The sequence below is a fragment of the Salvelinus alpinus genome, chromosome 5, assembly GCF_045679555.1.
Source record: "Salvelinus alpinus chromosome 5, SLU_Salpinus.1, whole genome shotgun sequence".
Classification (NCBI taxonomy): Eukaryota; Metazoa; Chordata; class Actinopteri; order Salmoniformes; family Salmonidae; genus Salvelinus; species Salvelinus alpinus.
Genome location: NC_092090.1, coordinates 15406637 through 15428278, shown reverse-complemented (window position 1 = coordinate 15428278; position 21642 = coordinate 15406637). Strand labels below are relative to the sequence as shown.

The following is a 21642-nucleotide window of genomic DNA, read 5'->3' as shown; positions in this document are numbered from 1 at the left end:
TATATAGACTTATTTTTCTACTGTATTATTGACTGTATGTTTGTTTTACTCCATGTGTAACTCTGTGTTGTTGTATGTGTCGAACTGCTTTGCTTTATCTTGGCCAGGTCGCAATTGTAAATGAGAACTTGTTCTCAACTTGCCTACCTGGTTAAATAAAGGTTAAATAAATAAAAACTTCCTTTGCAGGGCCTATTGTTAGTGTGTTATGTGCTTCCTGACATAGCATAACACACTAACAATAGCATGACCAATAGCATGACCAGTAGGGACGCGTTTGACCAACAGCATGGCCAGTAGGGATGTTGTTGACCAATAGCATGGCCAGTAGGGATGCGTTTGACCAACAGCATGGCCAGTAGGGATGTTGTTGACCAATAGCGAGGCCCATTATTAGAGTGTTCTGTACCTCTTTATTCCTTTGACCAGTAGCGAGGCCCATGGTTGGTGCATGCTGAGGCACCAGCCCCCGTCTGCCATCTCCTGCAGCTCTCTGTCCTGCAGCCGGAGTCTGGAGCGTTCTGGGCCTACAGCGCCATCCCCCTCTGTACCAACAACCCCTTTATCCTGAGATCTCCGAGGGCCACTACCCACGTCCACCCACTGGAGATGCATGGAAAGAAAGATATGAGTAGAGATTCACAGAATTATGTTGACAAAATGTTAGCAGTTGTAGAGGGATTTAACAAGGTAAATAGACACGCCACAACATGAGAAAATACTGTGTGTGTGTCCTACCTTGGGTGCAGCCTGTACGATGTTGGGGTTGACCAGCTCTCTCAGGTGCTGCCGTCCCGCTGGTCCCTCAGGGCGTTGGGGAGCTTTCCCCTTGGTGCCTGTGTTGAGGGCCTTGACCGTCTCGTCAAACCTAAAAACACCAAGGAGTGTGGTCATTACGATGCTTTTTAGATGCCTTGTTTCAAACTACACACACGTGAACCTCTCTAGCTGTAACAGTGTGGATACATTACCAGGAGAAATGGAGGTTGTCACTGTGTTGTGAAGGTCTGAAGGGTGTATTAAAAACCTACTCTTGTTTATGTAACCCAAGCACTCACAGAACTAAGCCTGGGACTAAGTCTATTTCTGCTCCACCTGACATGTTGTCCTATCAGCAAGTCCATGGTGCTCCGGTCTGCAGTAGTAAACTATACGAGGAGCAGGGTGTGAATTAGTGGAGGCTGCTGAGGGGAGGACGGCTCCCAATAAAGGCTGGAACGAAGCGAATGGCATTAAAACACATAGAAACCATGTGTTTGATACCATTCCACCTATTGTTCTTCAGTCATTACCACAAGCCTGTCCTCCCCAATTAAGGTGTCACCAACCTCCTGTGGTGTGAATTGAGATGTTCTCAAGTCATTCACTCACTTGTTGTAGTAATGACTGTTATTCTCTCCCTCGTCAAGCACCTGTCGGCCTGTGAAGTCCAGTGTGAGCTTCCTGTCCTTCCTGGAGGCGTGGCGAAGCTCCCGTAGCTCCTCATCCTTCTGCCTCAGGTGCTCACGCTCGCTAGGCGACAGCCACTGGTTGGAGTCGGTGGCAAAGTAGTCTGACTCGTCATCCAGGACCTGCGTTCTTCGCGTACTGTCGATGTAAACAGGGGGAGGGGATATGAAGGTAATCTCACTCCTGTCATCGGCATATAAAGGACATAGCCTCCAAATATAAGGACATAGCCTCCAAATATAAAGGACATAGCCTCCAAATATAAGGACATAGCCTCCAAATATAAGGACATAGCCTCCAAATATAAAGGACATAGCCTCCAAATATAAGGACATAGCCTCCAAATATAAAGGACATAGCCTCCAAATATAAAGGACATAGCCTCCAAATATAAAGGACATAGCCTCCAAATATAAAGGACATAGCCTCCAAATATAAAGGACATAGCCTCCAAATATAAGGACATAGCCTCCAAATATAAAGGACATAGCCTCCAAATATAAGGACGTAGCCTCCAAATATAAGGACGTAGCCTCCAAATATAAGGACGTAGCCTCCAAATATAAGGACGTAGCCTCCAAATATAAGGACATAGCCTCCAAATATAAGGACATAGCCTCCAAATATAAGGACATAGCCTCCAAATATAAGGACATAGCCTCCAAATATAAGGACGTAGCCTCCAAATATAAGGACATAGCCTCCAAATATAAGGACGTCGCCTCCAAATATAAGGACGTAGCCTCCAAATATAAGGACATAGCCTCCAAATATAAGGACGTAGCCTCCAAATATAAGGACGTAGCCTCCAAATATAAGGACGTAGCCTCCAAATATAAGGACATAGCCTCCAAATATAAGGACATAGCCTCCAAATATAAGGACATAGCCTCCAAATATAAGGACATAGCCTCCAAATATAAGGACATAGCCTCCAAATATAAGGACATAGCCTCCAAATATAAGGACATAGCCTCCAAATATAAGGACATAGCCTCCAAATATAAGGACATAGCCTCCAAATATAAGGACATAGCCTCCAAATATAAGGACATAGCCTCCAAATATAAGGACATAGCCTCCAAATATAAGGACATAGCCTCCAAATGCATCAGGAAGAAAGTATAAAGAATTTGACTTTAAACAGAGAGAGTGAAATCACATCAATACTACATGCACACTACATCCCAACCTGTTCTTATCGTATTCCAGCAGCTTGTCTTTATGTTGAAGTGCCTTTTCTAACCCTGCCTTCATCTTTGCCTCTTGGTGTGGAAGATAGCCCCTCTCCGATGCCCCCTCTGAGAGACACAGACGGGCACACAGACATTACAAAGAATTAAAACAACTCCCTACTATGCTATGTAGATACAGTTGAAGTCAGAAGTTTACATACACTTAGGTTGGAGTCAATAAAACTAGTTTTTCAACCACTCCACAAATTTCTTGTTAACAAACTAGTTTTGGCAAGTCGTTTAGGACATCTACTTTGTGCATGACACAAGTCACTTTTCCAACAATTGTTTACAGACAGATTATTTCACTTATAATTCAATGCATCACAATTCCAGTGGGTCAGAAGCTTACATACACTAAGTTGACTGTGTCTTTAAACAGCTTGGAAACTTCCAGAAAATGATGTCATGGCGTTAAAAGCTTCTGATAGGCTATTTGACATAATTTGAGTCAATTGGAGGTGTACCTGTTGATGTATTTCAAGGCCTACCTTCCAACTCAGTGCCTCTTTGCTTGACATCAGGGGAAAATCAAAATAAATCAGCCAAGACCTCAGAAAAATAAATTGTAGACCTCCACAAGTCTGGTTCAAACTTGGAAACAATTTCCAAACGCCTGAAGGTACCACGTTCATCTGTGCAAACAATAGCACGCAAGTATAAACACCATGGGACCATGCAGCCGTCATACCGCTCAGGAAGGAGACGCATTCTGTCTCCTAGAGATGAACGTACTTTGGTGCAAAAAGTGCAAATCAATCCCAGAAGAAAAGCAAAGGACCTTGTGAAGATGCTGGAGGAAACAGGTAGAAAAGAATCTATATCCACAGTAAAACGAGTCCTATATCGATATAACCTGAAAGGCCGCTCAGCAAGGAAGAAGCCACTGCTCCAAAACTGCCATAAAAAAGCCAGACTACGGTTTGCAACTACACATTGGGACAAAGATCGTACTTTTTGGAGAAATGTCCTCTGGTCTGATGAAACAAAAATAGAACTGTTTGTCTATATTGACCATCGTTATGTTTGGAGGAAAAAGGGGGAGGCTTGCAAGCCGAAGAACACCATCCCAACTGTGAAGCACGGGGATGGCAGCATCATGTTGTGGGGGTGCTTTGCTGCAGGAGGGACTGGTGTACTTAACAAAATAGATGGCATCCTGAGGATGGAAAATTATGTGGATATATTGAAGCAACATCTCAAGACATCAGTCAGGAAGTTAAAGCTTGGTCGCAAATGGATCTTCCAAAAGGACAAAGACCCCAAGCATTTTTCCAAAGTTGTGGCAAAATGGCTTAAGGACAACAAGGTCAAGGTATTAGAGTGGCCATCATAAAGCCCTGACCTCAATCCTATAGAAAATGTATGGGCAGAACTGAAAAAGCGTGTGCGAGCAAGGAGGCCTACAAACCTGACTCAGTTACACCAGCTCTGTCAGGAGGAATGGGCCAAAATTCACCCAACTTATTGTGGGAAGCTTGTGGAAGGCTACCTGAAACGTTTGACCCAAGTTAAACAATTTAAAGGCAATGCTACCAAATACTAATTGAGTGTATGTAAACTTCTGACCCACTGGGAATGTGATGAAAGAAATAATTATTCTGACATTTCACATTCTTAAAATAAAGTGGTGATCCTAACTGACCTAAGACAAGGAATTTTTACTAGGATTAAATGTCAGGAATTGTGAAAAACTGAGTTTAAATGTATTTGGCTATGGTGTATGTAAACTTCCGACTTCAACAACTCTAATATGCTACGTAGATAGATACTACTGGTGGCTTGTCTCACCCATAAGTTTCTTGCGCAGTTTCTGACTTTTGTTGGAGTCTCGTTGCAGAATCTCTTGCTCCTCTTTGGTGCATACCTGGTTACCTCGTAGAAGAACATGCGAAACCAGGGGAAAATACTTCTCTAAGAGGCCATATTTAATTTGTATTATTAACATGCATTCTAATAACTTACTGGGGAAACATAAAACAATCATAAAGTTAGAGGTCAAGTGATCTAAAACGGGTCGTTTTCTCACCAGGCTGCCGCAGAAGATGCAGGGCCCCGATCCCTCCTGCTCACACACAATGCGTCCACAGCTCATGCAGTTGTTGATGAGGTTGTGCTTCTGGGCCAGACATTCGCAGGAATGGCGCCCGGGCAGCAGGATAGCCAGCTTGTCCTGGCCGTCTTTATTGTAGAGGCTCACAAATGTATTCTTCTTCTTCTTCTGTGACGAGGAGCTGCCACTCTCCTGGGCCTTCATTAGGTCAATGGGAGTTTTCACCACCTCAGGCTCAGGCTCTGCTTGGCTAACAGTCATCACCTCTTGCTTGTTCCTGCCTTTGCGCTTGGATTTCTTCTGGGAGTCCTTGGACATGTCTTGAGCATCTAGAGAAGCATATACTGGTTAGCTTTCCCTCTCATGCATGTACTTGTTACTGTGTTTGGACAGTCACTTAACAAGGACAGGATGGACATTACAACAGTCTTCAGACTCACTTCCATTGTACTGTTGGCATTGTGCATTAGGAACCATATAGCCTGACAAGAAAACTATTTATAAAATATATATAACTTTAAAAATAAACATATCAAACAATAAGACAACAGGTCAGTGCCAATGTGGCAACAGGTCAGTGCCAATGTGGCAACAGGTCAGTGCCAATGTGGCAACGGAAGAAGGCATCCTACCTGTTCCTGACAGAGAGTTCATGGGGAGCAGGCCAGTGCTGTCAGGAGTCAGTGTCTGAGACCGCTGCCATCTGTCCAGGAGTTCATCTATAAACTGCTTCTTCCTTCCATCAGTGCCCTGAAGGAGGTCCCCAACATACTCCGCTATCTCGTCCGCATTGTCGATGTCCAGAATATACCTATTGAGAGTGAGAAGAATGTCAATGATAGGCTTTCATAGCTAGCCTAGATAGTGGAGCTCGTTGTTGAAAGGTTGCCCTATGACAGCTAGGTCTACTTTGGTAAACCTTGATTTAGGTTTACCATCAGTCCATGCTTTGGCTTAGTAACTTATACCATGATTTTGACGACGTGACATTAAGATATGGCCACCTGAAAAAGCTAGCTAGCTAGCAGGCAAGTGCAAATGGCTACATATCGTGCTAGCGGAATGAACTGGAAAGATTGACAATTTCACAGACTTAATAGTAATAATGATGCCGTTGACAATTGTGTTAACTTTAACAAGAGAGGAGCAACTGTCAAAAAACAGACAGCTGGCTAGCTCACTATTTTTAAATGAACATTTAGCTAACGTTAGCTACTTACCGGACTATGTCTTCACAGGCCTCCAAGCCAAAGTTGTGGTGCAACTGGTCCACACACCATCGAAGCAAGGCATCCGACATTATGAAAGTTAAAAGAACTTTAATATGGCAATTTCAAGATAAGGATGTTAGCTACTCCTGTTGTAAGCCGGTTGAATAACAAATGCGCACGCAGAGTGCAACAAATAATCCCTTCCCACCAGAAATAGTGTACTGAAGGATACTGAAGGTTCCTCCCAACTTTGACAGAAAATTATGTCAATGACTTCATACAATACGAAGCATTATAAAATGTCAGCATATAATCAATTCACACGGAAGGTGAACATTTCAATCATACAGTACAACAACAATGTAGGTTTTAGCCACCCCACCTTTATTACAGCAAGTCACGTGCCTCGTCTGCCTATAAGCTTGATTCAGCATTACAGTCACTAGGTGGCAGTTTAAGAATAGACAAAACCTCTGTGAGAATAAACTATAGAGATGTATTGAGATTGCAACATTGTATCTGCCCCATGATGGCATCTGTGAGAGCATGGGCAAATAAACTGTTGGTAAATTACATTTTACATTTTAGTCATTTAGCAGACGCTCTTATCCAGAGCGACTTACAGTAGAGTGCATACATTTTATTACATTTTTACATACTGAGACAAGGATATCCCTACCGGCCAAGAGCAGACGCTCTTATCCAGAGTGACTTACAGTAGAGTGCATACATTTTATTACATATTTTTTTTTTTTTTACATACTGAGACAAGGATATCCCTACCGGCCAAACCCTCCCTACCGGCCAAACCCTCCCTAACCCGGACGACGCTATGCCAATTGTGCGTCGCCCCACAGATCTCCCGGTTGCGGCCGGCTGCGACAGAGCCTGGGCGCGAACCCAGCCCAGCCTGGGCGCGAACCCAGAGACTCTGGTGGCGCAGCTAGCACTGCGATGCAGTGCCCTAGACCACTGCGCCACCCGGGAGATTGGTAAGCGTAAATAAACTGAAAGGGTGCATACTGCCACCTGGAGTGTGTTGTCTCAACAGGTATACAGTCAAGGTTGGCAATTTAGTGTCACCTGCAGTTATGAAATGTTTGCTCAGGAGTATAATTATTTGGCTGATCCCTCCTGATGACCTGGATGGAATTATGTGATCCTTCCTGAACCCATAGGAAGTTCCATCCAGTTGACTACTTAAAAATGTTGAAAGTCCTCAATGGCGCTGCCCACTTTTAACCAGGCTTTTGGGCACTAGAGTCCTCTATACATCTATATGGAATGAACATCTCAGTGAACTGGTATCAAATGTATGCAATAGGTATTCTCAATCCAAGACCTAGGGCATGTGGGAGCCTGGGAGGAAACCCGTCTGCCTAGGGAGACTATACAATAAGCATAGCCTACTTTCCCTGAAAGTTGAGTTAGGTGCAGTTAGATACACATTTCTAGCGTATGTAGAAGTTTAGCTCACTTAAAGTTCAAATCAAATCAAATGTATTTATATAGCCCTTCTTTCATCAGCTGATATATCAAAGTGCTGTACAGAAACCCAGCCTAAAACCCCAAACAGCAAGCAATGCAGGTGTAGAAGCACGGAGGCTCGGAAAAACTCCCTAGAAAGGCCAAAACCTATGAAGAAACCTAGAGAGGAACCAGGCTATGAGGGGTGGCCAGTCCTCTTCTGGCTCTGCCGGGTGGAGATTATAACAGAACATGGCCAAGATGTTCAAATGTTCATAAATGACCAGCATGGTCAAATAATAATAATCACAGTAGTTGTCGAGGGTGCAACAAGTCAGCACCTCAGGAGTAAATGTCAGTTGGCTTTTCATAGCCAATCATTGAGAGTATCTCTACCACTCCTGCTGTCTCTAGAGAGTTGAAAACAGCACGTCCGGTGAACAGGTTAGGGTTCCATAGCCGCAGGCAGAACAGTTGAAACTGGAGCAGCAGCAAGGAGTCATCATGCCAGGTAGTCCTGAGGCATGGTCCTAGGGCTCAGGTCCTCCGAGAGAGAGAAAGAAAAAAAGAGAGAATTAGAGAGAGCATACTTAAATTCACACAGGACACCGGATAAGACAGGAGAAATACTCCAGATATAACAGACTGACCCTAGCCCTCCGACACATAAACTACTGCAGCATAAATACTGGAGAATGAGACAGGAGGGGCCAGGAGACACTGTGGCCCCATCCGATGATACACCCAGACAGGGCCAAACAGGCAGGATATAACCCCACCCACTTTGCCAAAGCACAGCCCCCACACCACTAGAGGGATGTCTTCAACCACCAACTTACCATCCTGAGATAAGACCGAGTATAGCCCACAAAGATCTCCGCCACGGCACAACACAAGGGGGGCCAACCCAGACAGGAAGACCACGTCAGTGACTCAACCCACTTAAGTGACACACCCCTCCTAGGGACGGCATGGAAGAGCACCAGTAAGCCAGTGACTCAGCCCCTGTAATAGGGTTAGAGGCAGAGAATCCCAGTGGAGAGAGGAGAACCGGCCAGGCAGAGACAGCAAGGGCGGTTCGTTGCTCCAGAGCCTTTCCGTTCACCTTCACAATCCTGGTCCAGACTACACTCAATCATATGACCTACTGAAGAGATGAGTCTTCAGTAAAGACTTAAAGGTTGAGACCGAGTCTGCGTCTCTCACATGGGTAGGCAGACCATTCCATAAAAATCGAGCTCTATAGGAGAAAGCCCTGCCTCCAGCTGTTTGCTTAGAAATTCTAGGGACAATTAGGAGGCCTGCGTCTTGTGACCGTACCGTACGTGTAGGTATGTCCTGCAGAACCAAATCGGAAAGATAGGTAGGAGCAAGCCCATGTAATGCTTTGTAGGTTAGCAGTAAAACCTTGAAATCAGCCCTTGCCTTAACAGGAAGCCAGTGTAGGGAGGCTAGCACTGGAGTAATATGATCAAATGTTTGGGTTCTAGTCAGGATTCTAGCAGCCGTATTTAGCACTAACAGAAGTTTATTTAGTGCTTTATCCGGGTAGCCAGAAAATAGAGCATTGCAGTAGTTTAACCTAGAAGTAACAAAAGCATGGATACATTTTTCTGCATCATTTTTGGACAGAAAGTTTCTGATTTTTGCAATGTTACGTAGATGGAAAAAAGCTGTCCTTGAAACAGTCTTGACATGTTCGTCAAAAGAGAGATCAGGGTCCAGAGTAACGCCGAGGTCCTTCACAGTTTTATTTGAGACGACTGTACAACCCTCAAGATTAATTGTCAGATTCAACAGAAGATCTCTTTGTTTCTTGGGACCTAGAACAAGCATCTCTGTTTTGTCCGAGTTTAAAAGTAGAACGTTTGCAGCCATCCACTTCCTTATGTCTGAAACACAGGCTTCTAGCGAGGGCAATTTTGGGGCTTCACCATGTTTCATTGAAATGTACAGCTGTGTGTCATCTGCATAGCAGTGAAAGTTAACATTATGTTTTTGAATGACATCCCCAAGAGGTAAAATATATAGTGAAAACAATAGTGGTCCTAAAACGTAACCTTGAGGAACACCGAAATGTACAGTTGATTTGTCAGAGGACAAACCATTCACAGAGACAAACTGATATCTTTCCGACAGATAAGATCTAAACAAGGCCAGAACTTGTCCATGTAGACCAATTTGCGTTTCCAATCTCTCCAAAAGAATGTGTTGATCGATGGTATCAAAAGCAGCACTAAGGTCTAGGAGCACGAGGACAGATGCAGAGCCTCGGTCTGACGCCATTAAAAGGTAATTTACCACCTTCACAAGTGCAGTATCAGTGCTATGATGGGGTCTAAAACCAGACTGAAGCATTTTGTATATATTGTTTGTCTTCAGGAAGGCAGTGAGCGACAGCTTTTTTATTTTGAGAGAGGAATGGAAGATTCGATATAGGTTTTTTATAGTTTTTTTTTATTTTCTGGGTCAAGGTTTTGGCTTTTTCAAAAGAGGCTTTATTACTGCCACTTTTAGTGAGTTTGGTACACATCCGGTGGATAGAGAGACGTTTATTATGTTCAACATAGGAGGGCCAAGCACAGGAAGCAGCTCTTTCAGTAGTTTAGTTGGAATAGGGTCCAGTATGCAGCTTGAAGGTTTAGAGGCCATGATTATTTTCATCATTGTGTCAAGAGATATAATACTAAAACACTTGAGTGTCTCCCTTGATCCTAGGTCCTGGCAGAGTTGTGCAGACTCAGGACAACTGAGCTTTGGAGAAATACGCAGATTTGAAGAGGAGTCCATAATTTATTTTCTAATGATCATGATCTTTTCCTCAAAGTTCATGAATTTATTACTGCTGAAGTGAAAGCCATCCTCTCTTGGGGAATGCTGATTTTTAGTTAGCTTTGCGACAGTATCAAAAATAAATTTCGGATTGTTCCTATTTTCCTCAATTAAGTTGGAAAAATAGGATGATCGAGCATCAGTGAGCTCTTCGATACTGCACGGTACTGTCTTTCCAAGCTAGTCGGAAGACTTCCAGTTTGGTGTGGCGCCATTTCCATTCCAATTTTCTGGAAGCTTGGAAGTATTTTCTGTATACCAGGGAGCTAGTTTCTTATGACAAATGTTTTTAGTTTTTAGGGGTGCAACTACATCTTGGGTATTGCGCAAGGTTAAATTAAGTTCCTCAGTTGGGTGGTTGACTGATTTTTGTCCTCTGACATCCTTGGGTAGGCAGAGGGAGTCTGGAAGGGCATCAAGGAATCTTTGGGTTGTCTGAGAATTTATAGCACAACTTTTGATGCTCCTTTGGTTGAGGTTTGAGCAGATCATTTTTGCAATTGCAAACGTAATAAAATGGTGGTCCGATAGTCCAGGATTATGAGGAAAAACATTAAGATCCACAACATTTATTCCATGGGACAAAACTAGGTCCAGAGTATGACTGTGGCAGTGAGTAGGTCCAGAGACATGTTGGACAAAACCCACTGAGTCGATGATGGCTCCGAAAGCCTTTTGGAGTGGGTCTGTGGAATTTTCCATGTGAATATTAAAGTCACCAAAAATTTGAATATTATCTGCTATGACTACAATGTCCGATAGGAATTCAGGGAACTCAGTGAAGAACGCTATAAAAAGTGATTGAGTAGTGTCACGCCCTGACCATAGTTTGCGTTGTATGTTTCTATGTTTTGTTTGGTCAGGGTGTGATATGAGTGGGCATTCTATGTTGTATGTCTAGTTTGTCTGTTTCTATGTGTTTGGCCTGATATGGTTCTCAATCAGAGGCAGGTGTTAGTCGTTGTCTCTGATTGGGAGCCATATTTAGGTAGCCTGTTTTGTCATTGTGGGTTGTGGGTGATTGTTCCTGTTCCGGGACTGTTTTGTCTTCGTTCGTTTGTCGGTTTATTGTTCTTTGTTCAAGTATCCTTATTAAAATGGATACTTACCAGGCTGCACCTTGGTCCTCCTCTCTTTCGCCTAACGACGAGCGTTACAAGTAGGCTGCATAGATTTCATGACTAGAAGCTCAAAAGACGAAAACGTCATTTTTTTTGGTGAATTTAAATTTGCTATCGTAAATGTTAGCAACACCCGCTTTAGCGGGATGCACGGGGGATATGGTCACTAGTGTAACCAGGATTCACGGGGGATATGATCACTAGTGTAACCAGGAGGTGAGGCCTCATTTAACACAGTAAATTCATCATGCTTAAGCTGTTTGTCAGGCCAATCACATCAAGATTATGATCAGTGATTAGTTCATTGACTATAACTGCCTTTGAAGTGAGGGATAACATTAAGTAGCCCTATTTTGAGTTAACCGTAGAACATCAAATAGCCACAAAATGTAATTTAAAAATCAGTAGTTAAAAATGTTCATACAGTAAGTAACTAGGCCTATATAAATGCCCTAATCAGAAAGATTTTTTCAGAAGTTTGTCAGTCGTAGACCCACCTAGGCCTCAATCTGAAATCAATAGACAAAATTTCAACTTCATCATTGTACTTGCAGGGAGAATAAAACTTTATAGGCACGTCATTGTTATATAGTAGATACCAAATACTCTTTACAATGCCTTTTATGGGCCTGTAACAGCTGTTGGAAGGAGAGGACCAAGGTGCAGTGTGGTACATGTCCATATTTATTAAATGAACACTGAAATAACAAAGATAATGACCGAAACAGTTCTGGCTGGTGCAGACACACAACAGAAAACAACTACCCACAAAACACAGGTGGGATGAGGCTACCTAAGTATGGTTCTCAATCAGAGACAACGATAGACAGCTGCCTCTGATTGAGAACCACACTGGCCAAACACATAGAAATATAAAACATAGAACAAAAACATAGAATGCCCACCCCAACTCACGCCCTGACCAAACCAAAATAGAGACATAACAAAGGAACTAAGGTCAGGGCGTGACAGGGCCATAGTTCCAGCACCTCAAGTCTGATTTGTTCAACATTATACTGCCAGTATGATTATGGAAAGGGTTGCCAAAATACTAAGTGGAATATGCCTTTCCATTACTGCAGCATTAAATTATCCAGTGCTCAAATGCTCTTTTGATAACAAAGATTTATTTAAGAAATGGGTGTCGGTGGTTTGTCACACTCAGCAAATATTTAGCACAATCCACTTAGTTTCCTTCTTAGCATAATGGCTCTGTTGAATGAGCTCCAAGTGAAATCTTGACTATCTGCCGTGCTTGACTTGGACTGAAATAGGTGTCAGTACTAATGTTGGGTGCCGGTACTGTTTATATTTAGGTGCAAGAGCTCCACAATACTTGTAGGCTAATATTCTATTAGAGGAACAGGATCTCCACAATACTTTTAGGCTAATATTCTATTAGAGGAACAGGATCTCCACAATACTTTTGAGATAATATTCTATAAGAGGAACAGGAGCTACACAGTATTTTTGAGATAATATTCTATAAGAGGAACAGGAGCTACACAATACTTTTGAGATAATATTCTATAAGAGGAACAGGAGCTACACAGTACTTTTGAGATAATATTCTATAAGAGGAACAGGAGCTCCACTGTACTTTTGAGATAATATTCTATAAGAGGAACAGGAGCTCCACAGTACTTTTGAGATAATATTCTATAAGAGGAACAGGAGCTCCACAGTACTTTTGAGATAATATTCTATAAGAGGAACAGGAGCTCCACAGTACTTTTGAGATAATATTCTATAAGAAGAACAGGAGCTCCACAGTACTTTTGAGATAATATTCTATAAGAGGAACAGGAGTTCCACAGTACTTTTGAGATAATATTCTATAAGAGGAACAGGAGCTCCACAGTAGAAAAATGTAGGTGCCGGTCCTCAGCTCCGGTGAGCTCCTGCCCAAGTCAAGCACTGACTATCTGACAAAGGTGGTTTATATGTAATAAATAATGTGCTGCTGGCTACAAATGACATCCCAATGTTGTAAACAATGACATTTAAGAGCTCTATTTCAGAATCATTATGCTTAGTCTGATTCTTAAAATGGATTGCAATAGAAAATAACACAACAGCCTTATAGCTATATGTTGCCATCCTATATACTGCAAAAAGTAGATTGCCAACAGCTGTATCTCTTCATAATCATAACATTGTAATATTAGCCTAAAATGGGAGATCAAGTCATTATAAAGTAAATGTATATCTTACTGATCATTATTTCTGCTCTTGAATACCCATATAAGCAATGACTACATTTCTGAGGGATCACCATATTAGGTTTGCTCTTGCTGTTTGAAGACAACGTGGACCATACATGTTATGTAGGTGATACTGTAATAAAGTGTATGCTCTTATTGATGAACTGAAGTGCTGAAAGTATAGCAATATTAACTGTAATATACTGCGTAAATATCCCACTTTACACATACTTAGTAAATGATAATGAAACTGTAATTAAATCAAGATACATTGTAGTTCACATCTAGAAAAATGCATTTATTAGTGAGAGTCCACAAAACATATACTGTATGTGGCACAGATACTTGATAATAGAATAAAAGATGGCGCTTCAATCAAAACGGGTTCAATTCCATTCATGTGTTTTAGAGAGGGAGTATGACATCATCAGTCCTCAAATTCCATGAACAGCATCTACAGTAAAACTGTTAAAAAAAACAAGTGGTAACAAACACTTTAGTGAGAATGTCATGAATGGAGGCCACCTGGTCTTAGAGCATTTCATATTATTATTTACGTAAATCCAAGACACTGTCTTATGTAACCATACCAAACATAACATATACTAATTTGAGAGTCCCGGATTTATATTTACTATGTTACGTCTAGTCTATGAGACCAGGCTGATGGAGGACATGCTGCACCTGTTACAAATCTTCTAGGGATGCTTTCTAAGCCCAAGCACTACGGCGTATTGAAATGATCAGTAAATAAACAAAAAGGCAAATAAATCAATTTTAGTTTTTTTTTTTTAAATGTACAGGTGCAAACATAATGCTGATGGAGTATTGTGTTTTGTTCTTGTAGACATAATGATGATGATGATGATGCAATAAAGTTGCCGAAACTACACACTACATATCACCACACGATCTACAAACACAAAACCAACAATAACTTTGACAGAAACCTTGAACCCAAAGCTGTCCATCAATTTCTCTTTACACCACATAAGAGAAAACGTTTGAAACGTTATAAAGGGTAGCCAATAAGCAATTACTCAAGTGGACAAAAACACATTGGATTCAATTGAAGTAACCTTGGTATTTATAAAGCTATTACAAGGCATGGCTATTAACTCTTCTGTGTTGGTTGGCTGTAACATCTAAGGCCTAGATTCCTTTAAGCCAGTTACATACAACACGACTTTCCACCAGATGACATCCTGCAGCATCCTGCAGGGAAATGGTTGAATGTGAAAAAACTGTACATCTTGTAAATGGAATATTTATGCAGACATAATGTATTCTCTCTCTATATCACAGACAAATATTCAATCATTTGATATAAGTAATCTCTGTGTCTTGTAATGTGATTATGCAACCATAAGATTTCAAAAACAATGTAGTGTATTGCATGTGAACGTTTCAAGCTCTCAGGTAAAGAAGTCTTTGGAAATGGCTTCCACAAAGTTAGGTGCCGACATGAGGATACCGATGGTGCAGAGGATGGTGAAGAGAGAGAAGGCCATGAGACAGAGCCGGTCGATCACTGACGCCGCAAACTTCCACTCGTTGCACACCAACTCATCCTCATCTTGGTCGCGGAAACGCTTGGCGATGTAGCGCACCTCATCCAGGATCTTGGCCAGATCGGGCTCCAGGCTCCCCGCCGAAGAGGTGGGCCGCGTGGGCAAGAGCACCTCGTCCTCCCTCCCACCACACACCAGACGGCCGCACAGCACCCCGGAGTCGGGGGAGGTGGCAGCTGTAGCGTAGTGCATGCTCTCCAGGCCGATGTAGAGCATGTTGCCGTTGGTGGAGTGGGGGGCTGAGGCGCTGGCGTTCAGGTCCAGGCTGGTGAGGCTCCCACGGGGATGCTTGTTGTGGCAGGCCGGGCGTACACGGTCCTCACCGGGCCGCTTCATACGCAGGAACCAGGCGCACCAGTTGAGCAGAATCACCCGAGTCTTCACACAATCAGAAAGTAAAACCAGAATGAATGTACTGTGCACGGCAGTGTACTGACTGGAGATACTAAGAGATAGAATATGAAACTTTTACTCAAATCCTCCCAGCATGATTCATTTGAATGAGGTGTTCTGACACTCAGTGGTCAGTGGTGACGATCGCATGGCAACAGTGTTCCCTGGCCCTTCACGCTATCATGGCTGCCTAATCCTCCCCTGCTTCTAATTGTCCAAATGTCTTCCTCAGCCCTCCACTATGATACCCAATGTTCTAGCACAAAATGGCTGCTGGGCATCACTCAGATTGGTGCTACACATTGTCAGTGAATGACTTCCCCCTTCCCAGGCAAAGGGTTTTGAGACCTATTATAAAGCACTCTACCACTGAAAGGCTTTCTTTGGCAGAATCACAACAATGGGAGTCCGGATGTAGAAATAGTGAGTAAGTAATAAGATTTCATTGTAATTTCAGGTTATGGGTTTGTGTAAAAATACACTCACCCACTTAGGCATCTTGCTTCCATCAGGATCGTGATGGTGATATTGTAAGACCAGAACCGTAGCGATCACAGAGAGACCCACAATGACCATGGTGGTGGCAAAGTACTGAGCTACAATACAGAGAGCAAGAGAGAAAGAGAGAGAGAGAGAGAAAGAGAGGACGGAGAGGAAGAGAGATGAATGTGGACAGAGGACTAGTGGCTAAATGACAGAACTCCCCATACCAGGAGTTATTGAAATGGGCATCATTTTATCTCAATGAGGGGTGCTCATTTGTCACTCTTCCGAATCAATATTTTTCAGGTTGAGAAATAGCCCCCCACACCATTGAGTTTGATAAATACAGAGATTAGGAATTTACACTAAGTCACTTCCAAGCCTCCAATAGCTCTTCCTCTCCTGAAGATTATGAAATTATACTGCTGGCCTTTTCAAAATGGCAGCCATTAAATTTCCAATTTAAAAATAGACAATCTTACCGATTAGAGGTACTGAGTCAGAGGTTGCAGGCATGATCTCTGCAACCAGCAACATGAAGACGGTCAGTGAGAGCAGCACTGTTATCCCTGGAACCAAACGTAAATTAGTTAGCACTCAGGAAGGGGTTAATGTAGTCTGTGTGATTAACAGTATGGTTATTTTGGAATGTGAAATAATCCTTAAAATTATATTAAACAGACATTACACATTTTAATAAACACCATTTTACACATAGGCCTACCATTATTTTGCACATTTCTGAGTCGTTGTTTTTTTAACAAAATGGCTTGCTATGAATACCAATCTATAATTTATTCCGGTGGAATCATCTGCTGTATTGTGTCACATTGCAGCATAATATCCTTGTGTACCCAATGGGTTGAACTGGATTTCACCAAGGTATATTGAGTGGCATTGTGTTCTATTCTAGTCTGCATTTCACTGTGCTCAGTTCTATTGTTTATCCCATCCATGTAATCAAACACTATTCTGTTTTATTATTATGCTAATTTACACAGTCTTCCGTTTCCTGCTTTTTTCAGAATCCAGTGCTGCTTCACTGGGTTTTAGCCTACAATGACAGAGGGATCTGAAATAGCAATATCTACTATCGTGGTTCATCATCATACTGCCTTGAGGCTTACAGGGTTCGAGTGGAAATGTGGGAACGACATCAAACACCTGTGGGTGGAGATTTAAGACAATCCCCCCTGAAGCTTGCTAACGAGCTGGCTGGGTCTCTAAGCCACTGAATTCCAGACATAGAAGGGGGCTGAATATCTCTAAGTGATTAGGTGTCAATTCCTGGGTATCTCAAAGCACACTGGCTCACCTTCCACTCGCTAGGAACTTCTCTTCTGTGTGTTCCTGACAATAACCATAGCAACAGCTACTTTTCCCAAATGTCAAACTTGTCAGCCAGGTAACAAACTGCCAGCCAGGTAACAACTCAGTAAATAAGGTGCTTGGTAGCTAAATGATTTCAATCTTAGACAAATAGTAGCCATATATCCTCAGTAGGTCCTCTGCAGCTCAGTTAGTAGAACACGGTCCTCTGTAGCTCAGTTAGTAGAACACGGTCCTCTGTAGCTCAGTTAGTAGAACACTGTCCTCTGTAGCTCAGTTAGTAGAACACGGTCCTCTGTAGCTCAGTTAGTAGAACACGGTCCTCCGTAGCTCAGTTAGTAGAACACGGTCCTCTGTAGCTCAGTTGGTAGAACACGGTCCTCTGTAGCTCAGTTAGTAGAACACGGTCCTCTGTAGCTCAGTTGGTAGAACACGGTCCTCTGTAGCTCAGTTAGTAGAACACGGTCCTCTGCAGCTCAGTTAGTAGAGCACGGTCCTCTGTAGCTCAGTTAGTAGAACACGGTCCTCTGTAGCTCAGTTAGTAGAACACGGTCCTCCGTAGCTCAGTTAGTAGAACACGGTCCTCTGTAGCTCAGTTAGTAGAACACGGTCCTCTGTAGCTCAGTTAGTAGAACACGGTCCTCTGCAGCTCAGTTAGTAGAACACGGTCCTCTGCAGCTCAGTTAGTAGAACACGGTCCTCCGTAGCTCAGTTGGTAGAACACGGTCCTCTGTAGCTCAGTTGGTAGAACACGGTCCTCTGTAGCTCAGTTAGTAGAACACGGTCCTCTGTAGCTCAGTTAGTAGAACACGGTCCTCTGCAGCTCAGTTAGTAGAACACGGTCCTCTGCAGCTCAGTTAGTAGAGCACGGTCCTCTGTAGCTCAGTTAGTAGAACACGGTCCTCTGTAGCTCAGTTAGTAGAGCATGGCGCTTGCAACACAAGGATATTGGGTTTGATTCTCGGCATCACCCATACGTAAACAATCTATGTACGCTTGACTGTAAATCGCTTTGGATCAAAGCATCTGCTGAATGGCATATAGGTTATCAATTGACACATTACAAAAGGGAAATGTTGAAAATATCTCCATCTAATCCGCCCAGAGTCTGAGCATGTCTGAACTAAGAAAATAAAACAAATAAGACTAAAAACTAAAGACAGTAGAAATATAATTATAAACGGCCGTGACTCACTCGATGCGTTCTCAGATTGAAGCACAATTCTCCTCGCTAAATAAAAAACATCAGCCAGGCATGTCTAAAACAAGACTTAAACTGAGCAGACAGCTCGCTGATTTAATTTCCGAAAGCTATTGATCGTAGAGGCTTGACCTGTGACTCACTGTCAGGGATGTCAGTTATGTCCCAAATAGAACCCTTTTACCCATAGGGCTCTGGTCAAAAGGAGTGCACCATTAAGGGAATAAGGTTCCATTTGAGACACAAGATATTGTTGGCAGGTGTGTTCACTGCACACCCAAGGACCATAAAGACAACAGCAGTGTTGACCCTGCCTGGATATTCATGTCTCTCTTTCCCCTGATCAACAGTCCCTGTCTCTGTTCAAGTCAGCCACGGCAGTTTCCTCAGAAGGAACTGAAGCTGAATACGTCTTCCGTTGTGCATTGATCACTTCTAAAAAGGCTGACAGATAATGGTGTTGGTTGGTTGATACAGTAAGTCTTGATCATAAAGGCAGATGGTGTTTTGTAATGGTCACACTTTCAACTAAGTTTGATTCATAAATCTTTCATGTTGCATAGTGTGTAAATACTGTACTAAAAACAACACGGCAGTATTAAATCATATACATTACAGCAAGATGTTTTTCTTCTTCGTTTGAAGTTTGACTGACTACATCAAACACATTTCCTGCTTTCCCCGTCACCCCTCTAGACACCCAAACAGCTGCCACACACACACACAGCTCTTTTGGAGAAACACTGGGTTAATTAAGGAAACCATCTCCATTGCAGGATCCTAATCTTTCCAACGAGACGTGTAGACATACATAAATCGCCCGGCATGCCTTGATGCCTTATACAGCTCGAAGCCAACAGTCAGCACTCAGCCAGGATCTGAGAGATGGAAATGGGATTTTCAATATGATTCTCTTAGCACTGAATGATAAATCAGAGTAATCTGGAGACTGAAGCCTGACTTCTGAGAGGTGCATAAGAATTTGCTTGATGACCAACTGCTGGAGCTTTTCATGAATATTTTTTCCAGTGGCTGGTTTCCCTCAGTGTGGATTGAGTGAATACTGAGTTATAAACTCATAATAATAATAATAATACGTGCATTACCTTGTGAGAAGTATAGGGTGTCTTGCCTGGCATGTAGGTTGATCCTAGCTTGAAATATACGCTTAATTGCCACACAAATCTCCCATTGACATCAATGAATATCATGATGTTTGTACATTCATTTTAGAATTTGTCACAATGAGAACTCCTTAGATGACAACCCCACACCCCTAGTTACAGTTGTTGATTTAATAACCTATTTATGTTTAATGTCCAATAGTAGTAATCCACCCAACCATCCATCCATCGATCCAATACCCACCCACCCACCAACCCACGGAGCTGACCCACCCACCCACCAACCCACGGAGCTGACCCAGTGATATCTTCTCCCCAGAGTCTGCAGGCAGCAGGAAGACAAGCAGGGCCAAGGTGGAGATGAGAACACATGGGATGAGGAGGTTGAGGCCATAGTAGAGGGTACGTCTACGCATCACCACAGTAAAGGTTACGTCAGGGTAAGGCTCCTTACAACAGTCGTAGAAGCGCTCGTTTCTGCGCCCCGGCACCTCTGTATCATACACCAGGAAGACAACAATATAGGGAGTCAATTACAGTTTGAGGACTCAATTTGGGCTGTACTGAAATGATTTGCAGTAATGGCTGTATTCTTTCCCCAGGCAAATGAATGGTGTTTCACAATAAGGAAACTTTTGTAAGTTAAGGATGTTGGGAGTTTGACCCTGAATCAAATGGTCCTGTTAGTTTTCATCAGTTCCCCATTACAGTAATAGTGTCTGCCATTTTTCTTTATAAGCAGTCCAACATGCAAGAAAAACTATATTCAAAGGAGTAAAGCCTACCACTGGCTGCCAGCACTGGGATGGCATTTCATTAGAAGCCCTCTCTTGTAAATACATTAGTCAATTTGCCAGGGATTCCGTCGAAGCCAATTTCACTAAAGATCTGTACTGCTGAGGAAAAGCCTTTAAAATGAATTCTCCTATTTTATTTAAATGTGATCAATCATACATACAGGATCTAGCTTTTATAGTTTGACCATCGAGTTTGAAAGTTAAACTCAAAATGTAAAAATAATAGTCTGGGTATTTGCGAGTTTTCCCAAACTTCCATGCTTGTTCAAAACAGTTATTGTAATAATTTTATGTAATATTGTAATTTAGACACTTTTATCCAAAATACATACTGTAAGAAGAATATTGGTATATGGCCCATACAGGACTGGCAGCACAGTCTTCCAAACAACCTTGCCATCATAACCCAGGTTTTGTGGTGACAATATCTTGTCCAATACTGGCCAGCCACTAACTCTTACCCACTAGGTCCCACTCTCCATTGGGGATGTAACCTGTGATATCTGCCTCAATCATCTGTAGGTCCAGAGACCAGCCCCCATAGGTCCAAGAGCCAAATTTCAGGTCACACCTCTGGAGATCAAAGGGAAACCAGCGCACATCGATGTAGCAGGTGCTCTTGAAGATGCCTGTGTTGGAACATGAAGAGGAGAGAGGAGAGAAACATGAGGAGAGAAAGAGAGGGAGATAAATGGGAGGGTTGGAGAGAGAGAGAGAGAGGGAGAAACAAAAGTTAGAGCTAGAGAGATAATTTTCAGAGGGTATAAAGATATGAAAGACAGAGTCCTATACACCACAACAACAGTGAAGACAGTCCTATACACCACAACAACAGTCTTATACACCACAACAACAGTCCTATACACCACAACAACAGTCCTATACACCACAACAACAGTAAACAACAGTCCTATACACCACAACAACAATCTATACACCACAACAGTAAACAACAGTCCTATACACTACAACAACAGTAAAGACAGTCCTATACACCACAACAACAGTAAAGACAGTCCTATACACCACAACAACAGTAAAGACAGTCCTATACACCACAACAACAGTAAAGACAGTCCTATACACCACAACAGTCCTATACACCACAACAACAGTAAAGACAGTCCTATACACCACAACAACAGTAAAGACAGTCCTATACACCACAACAA

General features: G+C 42.6%; 2 protein-coding genes across 2 annotated transcripts in view; both read right to left on the bottom strand.

Annotated features, from left to right (window-relative positions):
* Positions 1 to 6339, bottom strand: part of trip4 (thyroid hormone receptor interactor 4) — a 68579-nt gene extending 62240 nt beyond the window's left edge. Inside the window, exons 1-8 of the mRNA XM_071400752.1 lie at positions 5958 to 6339; positions 5370 to 5548; positions 4714 to 5066; positions 4476 to 4551; positions 2642 to 2750; positions 1372 to 1587; positions 739 to 868; positions 410 to 603 (exon numbers count right to left, since the gene is read on the bottom strand). Coding sequence (XP_071256853.1) covers positions 410 to 603; positions 739 to 868; positions 1372 to 1587; positions 2642 to 2750; positions 4476 to 4551; positions 4714 to 5066; positions 5370 to 5548; positions 5958 to 6037 — 1337 coding nt within the window. The 5' untranslated portion in view covers positions 6038 to 6339. The remainder of the gene's footprint in view (positions 1 to 409; positions 604 to 738; positions 869 to 1371; positions 1588 to 2641; positions 2751 to 4475; positions 4552 to 4713; positions 5067 to 5369; positions 5549 to 5957) is intronic.
* Positions 6340 to 12034: 5695 nt separating this feature from the next.
* The window catches only part of LOC139575610 (neuronal acetylcholine receptor subunit alpha-7-like), a 72038-nt gene continuing 62430 nt past the window's right edge, over positions 12035 to 21642 (bottom strand). The window contains exons 6-10 of the mRNA XM_071400751.1: positions 20932 to 21099; positions 19972 to 20166; positions 16502 to 16588; positions 16023 to 16132; positions 12035 to 15521 (exon numbers count right to left, since the gene is read on the bottom strand). Of these exons, the coding sequence (XP_071256852.1) occupies positions 14988 to 15521; positions 16023 to 16132; positions 16502 to 16588; positions 19972 to 20166; positions 20932 to 21099 (1094 nt within the window). The 3' untranslated portion in view covers positions 12035 to 14987. The remainder of the gene's footprint in view (positions 15522 to 16022; positions 16133 to 16501; positions 16589 to 19971; positions 20167 to 20931; positions 21100 to 21642) is intronic.